Genomic DNA, 9,750 nt, shown 5'->3' on the forward strand with positions numbered 1-9,750 from the left:
GAGGGATTTCCCCTCACTTCTTGTCTCAGTTGGACCCTGTGGATCAAGGCATTGCCAGGAGAAAAATTATAGGGATAATCTTTACCCAGTGGATACACACAAAAGAAAAAATGCCTAGAGATTCTAATGCCGCGTACACACGATCGGAATTCCGGCCAGAAAAAGACAGATGAGAGCTTTTCATCGGAAAATGCGATCGTGTGTATGCTCCATCGGAATTTAGCTGTCCGAATTTCCGCCAGCCAAAAATTGATAGCATGTTCTCAATTTTCCCGACGGAAAAACTTTCTATCGGTAATTCCGATCGTGTGTATGCAATTCCGACACGCCAAAAATCACGCATGCTCAGATTCAACTACGAGACAGAAGCTATTACTATTACTGGCTATTGAACTTCCTTTTTCTAGTCACGTCGTACGTGTTGTACGTCACCGCGTTTATAAATGATCGGAATTTGATGTGACTGTGTGTAGGCAAGACAGCTTGAGCCGAATTCCGTCTGAATTCCGTCGGGAAAACCATCAGAGCTTTTTCCGACGAGAATTCCGATCGTGTGTACGTGGCATAAGTCTTTCTCGCTCTAACCAAAATTAAAAAAATATGGCTGGTGCTGGGCTTTAAAGGACATTTTTAAGTTGCAGATTGAATTATAAGTTTGATGTGTTTTAGATTATTGTGCATTGCTGTGTTTTGTTTTGTTTTTTTTCCCCCACAGGGCACAAAATAAAAGTAAAGTGCAGAAAAAGGAGTCATTTCTGGAATGTAATCGCAGTGAACAGTTTCTTACTGATGGCTTGGTTCTATATAATGGATTACATGATCATAAAAAAGGTTCAGATATTAACATGCTGCAACCGGGTTATTTAAATGCACAACATATATCATATCCCATCTTTGACAAGTCATCCAGGAAGAATGTGACCTGCTTTCCACATGAAAAGGAATCTATGGAAAAACTATTTTTGGACTTGGAACTGGTTAAGCTCACAAAAGAAGACGAGGATAGTGCCAGTGACCTTTCCGATTCAGAAAGACTTCCCATCCCACCCTCCCCTCTTTCACCTCCAGAGCTCAATCTACGTGCTGAAGAGATCAGTCCAGGTTACTTTAGTCATTACTTACAACCCAAGGGCAAAGATTATGATTATCCAGATTTTCTTCCTCCTCCTTACAACTCGTGGAACCTTAGTGATGTCTCTGAATTTCTAAACAAGGAAGGAAAAAACGCACTGCAAGCAACACCTGGGTTTTTAGACCGATATGTCGACCGTCTTCTTCAGCTTGAATGGTTACAGCTGCAAACTGTGCAGGCCGAAAAAGCAAAAATGACTAAATCTAGGCCTCAAACTGCACCTGGCTTTTGTCGTAATGGGAAATTTTTAGGAAAGAGTAAGTCTTGGCACAGTCCGTCACCCACCAAACAGAATTCCAACCAGGGTAATGTTTTTAAATTGACTTGTGCACAAGAGAAAAGTTCCTACACAAAAAATTCCCATCATGAGAACTGTGGTCCAACATGTTCTCGTAAAAGCCCATCAAAAGTTCCTGGATTAGTGGATGTCCCTACATCTGTGTTCAAACAGACTCAGGATGTGAAAGTTGGCACAAAGAAAAAATCTGCACTAAATTACCAGCAAACTAAGGACACGGCATCCGGAAGTGGTTCAAAGATGAACAATAGTGGTAACCTTAGACCTCAGAAACAGAGTGCTCTCTCTAACTATTCGCTGAGTACTCCAAAGCAGGCAAAGTCATATAAATTGAAAAAAACTAATTGTCAACCAGCAGCTCTGTTAGATACAGATTATAGCATAGCAAAAAGAAATGGAAACCCCAGTCACTCACCTTCCTATAAAATGAAGTGAAAAATGACTTGTGTCAGATATGAGTGTAGTGCCTGACAGCACAGGTCTGATATAAATGTTATTTTTTAAGAAAAAATATTGCTCTGCTGGGTTTGCCTTACAAACCGATACATGTCACATACTCCAATTTGAATGTGGCCTAAAAAAATTCCAAAAGTGCAAGCTCTGTAACTTTTAGTATTAAAACTCATTTTTTAGAGCTCCTTTGGGATCCTGTCCCTCTCAGTATAAAGCCTCATTTGACTGTTAAAGAAGTAAAGGCTAAAAAAAATAAAAAATAAAAAAACACACCCTGCAAGGCAAAGGCATAATGAGCTAGTATGCATAGCATATTAGCTCATTATGAATAACTTACCTGAGAACGAAGCCCCCAAAGCAGTCCTCTGTCTTCATGTCCGCCGCTGCCATGGATCCCGGACTGACTTCTGGGTCTCGCTGCTCCGGCGTTGTGATTCGCCGGAGCAGCGGTGACTTCGCTCCCGCGCATGCGCACGGGAGCCGACACTCACGGCATATCGCCTCGATCTGCGGCCTGCCCAGTGCGCCTGCGCGCCACTGTCTACGGCACATGCGCCGTAGACAGCAGTGGCTGTCTTTGGGTAAATATATCCTAAACTGTATAGGTTTAGGAGATATTTCTTGGACCTACAGGTAAGCCTTAATCTAGGCTTACCTGTAGGTCAAAGTTGGTTGTAAGGGTTTACAACCACTTTAAATGCCATAACCAATAATGCCTGTTTGAAGTTTTGGCATTTGATTGTTGACAGGCATGAGAGTGGGCATTGATATGAATAGATATTGAGGCCTGATTTAAAGGAGTTGTAAAGGCAGAAGTTTTTTTTTTTTTTTATCTTAAAGGGGTTGTAAAGGTAAATATTTTTTCACCTTTAATGCATTCTATGCATTAAGGTGAAAAAACATCTCACAGTGCCGGCGCCCCCCAGTCCACCCATTTTAATTTACCTGACCCCTCTAAAGTCCCGTGCTCGCCTCCGACATCCTCTTCGCCACTCAGCCTGGCCGCTGATTGGCTGGAGTGGATGAATTGAAAGCAGCGCAGCCATTGGCTCACGCTGCTGTCAATCACATCCAATGGCGCGGCGTGCCGGGGGGGGCGGGGCCGTGTGATACAGCGAGCGGTTATTACGCCTTTATTACGGGAGTGCGCCTGTAGGTGCTTCTCTCCATGTGAGGGAGCTCACATAAATGTGAAAAGTACTTGCAGGAGGAAGCAGAGACAGCTGCCGAGGGACCCCAGAAGACCAGGTTCGGGGCCACTCTGTGCAAAACGAGCTGCACAGTGGAGGTAAGTATAACATGTTTGTTATTTAAAAAATAAATTACTTTACAACCCCTTTGATGCATTCTATGCATTAAGATAAAAAACCTTCTGTATGTAGCAGCCTCCCCAGCACCCCCCAATTACCTACCTGAGCTCCTTCTCTCTCCAGCAATGTCCACAATCCTCTCAGCCATCCAGAACACTCCACCTGATTGGCTGATACAGAGCAGCTGTGCTTTTTGGCTCCCATGGCAGTCAATCAAAGTCAGTCAGCCAATCAGGAGAGAGAGGAGGGGCTGGCCAGGTCGGGGCTCCTTGTCTGAATGGATACACGGAGCTCTGACTCAGCTTGGGTGACCCCTGTAGCAAGCTGTTGGCTGAGGGGGCACTCAAAGGAGGGAGGGGCTAGGAGCATCAAAGAGGGACCCAAGAAGAGGAGGTAAGTATAACATGTTTTTATTTTTTTTTAAATGAGCCTTTACAATCACTTTAATACCTGAGCATGGGATCCAGAAAGGGATCAATTTAAAGACTAACCCAGGTACTTGCATGCATTCTAATGTTGTTATCTTAGGAACTGTTTAGGTCAGGCCAGCTCCAATGTAAAGCCTATGTTTAGTCAAAGCATTTTTTTTGAAAGGATAAGGTTTTTTTTAAAAGGATGAGTTCACTTTTTGTAAAAAAAAATTAATTAAATGCACATCTTTTTGTGGGTAAATAAATGTGCATTTTTTTAAATTTTTTTTTAACTATGAGCCTGCAGACAATTTGTGTAAGCTGTCTGCTCGTACCTCGTATGGCTGGCAGATACACTCTGACAAGAAGACTCCATAAACCGCTAGAGTGCTCAACAGCGCCCTAATAGTTTGAGAACTACAAGCCGACAGCTGCAAAGAATGTGTAGTTTTCACAGAACGCTGAATGAATGATGTGGTTGGGTGGGTGTAACATGTTACAAAGGGTGAACTTATTCTTGAAGGTGGATATACATCCTTGCATATATACGCAGAAAAGTAACTGGCCTCAGGTGATGCAGAGATTAAATCCTCCTACATATGTTGTACCTGTTTATCTGCAGTCCTCTCTTCTCTACACCCATTCAAAGTGCAGAATTTGACAGCTTGTCTGAGCTTTCAGAAAGCAGGGTGTAGGAAGCTGAAGTTACTCTGTTGAGCTCAATGAGAAAGGCTCTGAGAGCTGTTTGGAGGAAAGGGACACTTGCCTTCACACAGCACACAGGAACATAGCTGAGCATGTCAATCACAGGCTGTGTTGGAGCTCCCTCCCCTGTCACCTTTTTCCTCTTGGTGTCAGTAAAACTTGTCAGAAGTGACTTTATACAGATAGCAGAGGAAAGAGGTAGCAGAGAGAAATTACACGTAGTGCTCTGGATTGAGACCAGAACACACTATAGACGGATATGCTTTGATCATATCTCATGTTTGAGATTTACAACTTTAATCAGCACAAAGGACAGTACTTACAATCACCGCAAAATGTCCCATATGCTGCTGGCTGTGAAATTAGTTGAAATCTTCAGTCCTCTGATCTTCCCTATTCCCGCAACAATAATCTTCTGGCGCTGTCGTGGTTAATACGAACTGAGGGACCTGTCGCTCATCAAGATTGCGGACTATGTGCGCCCTTTTTCCATTCACAGAAATTTTACTATAATTTCCATGAATAAATAGCACTGTATGGATGGAGAGCGAGCAGTTGAATAAAAGGTCTGCCTCTCTGGAAGGTTAGCACTGCGGGGATAGGGAAGGGTCAGAAGAATGAAGATTTCAACTAAATTCGCAGCCAGTAGCACAAGGGACTCATTGCATTGATTGTAAGTGCTGCCCCTTGTTCCTTGATTTAAAAAAAAATAAATTACTAAATTTAGGCTTTAAAATTGACACCAGCTGGCATAGGGCTAAAAATTTAATTTTGTGTTGAAAAATATAATGGCACCTCAAACCACAGTGAATATGCACAGGAAGCAAAGCGCTTGGTGCATAAGTGATTTATTACTTTATCATATCAGAATAAAATGGAAGTGTATGTCCTGCATTAGTTCAAACGACAACACCTATATGCATTATTTAGTTCATGAAGTCTAGTTTTGAAACATATCATTAGCAAAATAAACTGTTTAAGTGGTTATAAAGGATGAAGGTTTTTCAGCTAACTGGTTGAATGAACAAAACCTGACAGGTCCTTGCATTAAAACAAGCGATGTGTGGTGCTGGGATCTCCCCCACTGTTCTATTGTATTCTGACAGTGGGGGGGAGACCCCTACCCCTCCAGAATTTACTGACCAATATTCGCAGCCATTGGTTGCAAGCACTGATCGAATGCTGGTTTTCCAGCATGGCCACTCGACAGAAGCTGGTTAGAATGGCTTCTGTAGAACAGAGAACAGTACACACACACCGAAAGTCGGCCATTTCCATCTGAACGAGCCAACTTTGGCTTTAGTCAGAAATGATTAAAACCAGAGATAACTAGGTAAGCAGAATTTTCAGTATGGGGTCGGCACTGGCCGCCCATTTTTTTTGTTATGGTGAATGTCCTTTTAAAAGTACACGTGTCAACTTTTATAAAGTTTTCCAAGCGACTGAAAAAGCCCAAAAGTAGATCCTTAGGGCTGCTTACATATACCTTGGTATGTCTTCCAGAACACCTTGATAGACCCCTGAACCTGGAACCTAGTAGGAAAATACTTCACAAAGTGAAACTTGGAGCTGGGCCACAGCCCCTTACAATGCTTGCTTCTCTATTGTTTTGAGAGGAACCAGAGGTATGGCAGACCTCCGACTTCTAAACTAGAGGCTACCATTGAATATGAGGCTACACCACAGGAGCTCCTGAGATGCTCTGGAAGATAAAATTATGTATAGTATGTGCAACCACCTTTTGTTACCTACTTTTAGGGTTTTCTTTTCCTTGAACAACTTTATCCATATGACAGGTTTGCTTAAAGAGCCAAGCAAATTTGAGATTTAGAGGGCTATTTTACAGTTGAATAAAATAGAGATTTCTCCAAGTTCTGTCATATTTTTTCATATTTCTGTCTTTCTACTAAATATATTTTTATAACATTTGCAGAAAAGCTTGTAAAGGGACTAAAAGAGAAGCAGATGGAAAAACGCACCTTTTTAAACAAAGCATATTTTGGCAACCTGCAGCTTGAGATAAAGCTTTAGTTTTTTCATAGAGCAATCTGTTCAGGTGTGTACATCCTATATATTTATTAATGTTTGTTAATAGTTGTACTGCAGATAGTTCTCATGCCTAATATATGCCCATGAATTTTTCCATGTGGTCATGCTAAATAATTTGTTCCTATACACTGTGTCAAATTTTCTTAAAATTAATGAATCTACCTCCAAACGTATGCATAAACAGAGGATTGTTGAATTTGGTCTAGCCACGCTCATAGGGTACCTTCTGAGCTCTGCTGACTACATCAAGCCAATCGACCTCAATAGAAAAATTTAATTGGATTTTCCCTGTTAACAAGTAATGTTACCAATAGTTTCCCATAAAACCTCAGATTTTATTGCTCTCAGTTTACTGCCTGTGATGCAAGAGGTTAAGGTTAAGCTGAAGGCGTGGGGCAAGCTGCTAGGGCAAATTAATCTCTTGAAGATGGAAGTACTTCCCGAATTCACCTACCTTTTTCACCACAATGGAACCCAATTTTTTTTTTCCTGCAACTAAATAGGTTATTCTCTTCATTCTTAGACCCCATGTTATAAGATTACCACGTTATTGTGGCCTACCTTATATTATATTGTGGAATGGCTTTTCCTGACAGTCACAAATGCTATTTGGCTTCGCAGCTAGTAATGGCCCACTGGTGGTTGCAGCCAAAGGTTACTAATTCCTGTACCATGCAGGAGGTGCCAATTTTGGGCTCCTTGGAGGCCTTGCAACTGTTTCTATACAGAGGTCTAAGGTTCCATACCCACTTACTCCCTCAATGTTGACCACAATCAAAGCCTTGAATTTGGGGCTTGGCCTGGAGGAAAGGGATCAACTCACTTTTTCCCCATATATCCAGCTCTGGAATAACTCCCTACTACAGCACTTTCATACACTTTCTGACCCTCCACTATGGGCAAAGTACAAGATAAAATCCATCTCCCATATTACAGAGAATGGAGCTCTCTTGTCCTTTTTCTCTTCTTAGGTCAAAATGTAATATACCTCCTCATTATTACTTCAGGCATCTGCAGCTTGCTCACGCTTTTGGCAGCCAATTTTGTAATAAGTCTATCCACTTGAAGTGCTCGGATCTGGAGCTTCTTCTTCGTTCAGATTCCCTAGATAACAAGTAATGTTCCCGCATGGGACGAGACATTGCTTGAAGATCACATTGTTTGACATTTGACTTTTTATTATAATGTCTAAGGCCAACTGAAGGCAAAACTCCAACTTTGTTTTATTTATTACTGCACAAACCATGTTAACCATGTTGTCATTTACTATTCCTAAAAATGTCTTTAGCCATAAATTTTTGTAGCTGCCGAAAATAAAATCATATTTCTTTTAATTCCAACCACAGCAATGGTCTTCAAGTCTTCAGTTTACAGGTTTGCTGAGAGTGTTCAGCCTCTGTTACTGCAATAAGCCCTCTGTTGGTCATCTATGTCTGCACAGATCCTGAGTTCAAATCATAGCTCTTGTATACACGTTCGGACATTCTGACAACAAAATCCGTCGGATTTTGTCCGAAACCGATGTTGCATACATGCGGTCGGACAAAGTTGTCGGAAAATCCGATCGTTCTGAACGTGATGACGTTATTTCATTACGATGGGACTACGTTCAGGCTAGTAGCCAATAGCTTTGGTGTAGGAATTTGATCTGAGCATGCGTGGCACATTGTCCGATCGGAATTCTCTACACACAATCAGACAAAGTCCGCTCGGATCATGTTGTCGGAAAGTTTTATAGCCCAGCTCTAAAACTTTGTCCGTCGGATATTCCGATGGAAACAGTCCGATGGAGCCCACACACAGTCGGATTATCCGACAACATGGTCCGATCGATAATATTTTCCATCAGAATGTCCGACCGTGTGTACGAGGACACAGGCATCCCTGGCAATGTCCTTTAATATACTGCACTAGAAGATATATATATATATATATATATATATATATATATATATATATATATCTGCCAGGAATGCATTGAAAAATAAGAAAAATACCCACAAACAGGTAGGGGTGTCAGCAGCTTTGGAACTGGTCTTTCGAGACGAAAAGAGGTTAAAGGAAAAAAAAAAAAGCATATATATTTGTTCCAAAAACAATTAAATAAAGGTTTAGTATAACTTTAAGACTTGCTTCAATAGTTGGGCTCGAGCGGTTTATTAAGTTTGTTAAAATCCTTGCACTCTATATAGTTGACCAAAGGGATATATTTAGAAAGCAGTGAATGTGCCATTTACCAGACATTCACTGCAGGTAAATCAATCTCTGTAATGTGCACCAGGAAGATACACCTGCATTGAATGTTTGGTGAAAATCATATTCTCTGCTTTATAAATTTACCTTTAAAGTATTTTAAATTTGAACCTATTTTTCAGTGAAAGAAAAAGGATTTTTTTTTTTTTTTTTCATTAAGCTGCATGTAAAGCTTTTCAATGATATGAAAACCTGCATGATATTTTATATTTTTATTTAATTGTTAAACAAAAATCAGGCACGTAAATATTTAAAATAAGATATTTTATCAATTTGAATAAAAAAATAAAAAGGGTAACTGGACAAGTTTTTTGTTTTCATGTGATGTATATTTGGTAAATATTGTATGGAAATTTTGATGGTGTTGTATAAAATAAATGTTTTATTTCCTGTTAAATCTTGCAGTGTTACTGATCTATATAAAGGTATTAGCACTGGTCTTTTACTTTGTAATAATACTGCCATCATTTTCATTTTATGAAACCTGATTTTTGTTAACTTTGTATATAAATCTGAAGTTTACAGAATTAGATAGTGGGAGAGTTCACAGGAGCCAGGGAGCTATATATAAAAATCGCCTCTTTTGGGAAGCTCTAGATTCTTTGGTCCCATTCAGACTATGGGGTTGACTTACTAAAACTGGAGAGTGAAAAATCTTCCAGGTTTTTTTTTTGTCAAAGTTAATTGAACATGCTGAACTTAAATCAACCTCTATGTGTTGTGTTAAAGCAAGCAGCACACCTTAATGCCTTATAGAACAGATGTGACCCATTTTCTAATCTATCTGTAACGTATCTGCGTTGGGAAGCTATTCAGAGTGAATGGTACTGCAGTGCACCACAAGGCACAGTAAATGCTACTCTAGATCTTCAGCATATCCAAATTATGGTAAGAGGTAAATATTGTAAGTCTTCTTTAATAGGGACCATTATTTGGATTTTATTTATAGAAAATCGTGTCCTTTTTATTTTTTGACCATCGTATTGAAAGGAAGAATTTGGCTGGTGTATGCATCCATCAGCCACGTTTATAATGCCCTGTACACACGATAGGATTTTTTCCGACAACAAGCTCACATCCAACATTTGTTGTCGGAAAAAATCCTATCGTGTGTACAGGGCATTATAAACGTGACTGATG

At 40.3% G+C, this 9,750-nt stretch overlaps 1 protein-coding gene across 4 annotated transcripts in view; it reads left to right on the forward strand.

Moving 5' to 3' along the window:
- Positions 1–7,697, forward strand: part of FAM217B (family with sequence similarity 217 member B) — a 29,193-nt gene extending 21,496 nt beyond the window's left edge. For all 4 annotated transcript variants that reach the window (XM_077460261.1, XM_077460263.1, XM_077460262.1 and 1 more), the window contains one exon: positions 716–7,697. In XM_077460261.1, the coding sequence (XP_077316387.1) occupies positions 716–1,865 (1,150 nt within the window). In that variant the 3' untranslated portion in view covers positions 1,866–7,697. The remainder of the gene's footprint in view (positions 1–715) is intronic.
- Positions 7,698–9,750: the final 2,053 nt, after the last annotated feature.

The sequence above is a fragment of the Lithobates pipiens genome, unplaced genomic scaffold, assembly GCF_037356315.1.
Source record: "Lithobates pipiens isolate NorthernLeopardFrog02 unplaced genomic scaffold, aLitPip1_a1.2 Scaffold_28, whole genome shotgun sequence".
Taxonomy (NCBI): Eukaryota; Metazoa; Chordata; class Amphibia; order Anura; family Ranidae; genus Lithobates; species Lithobates pipiens.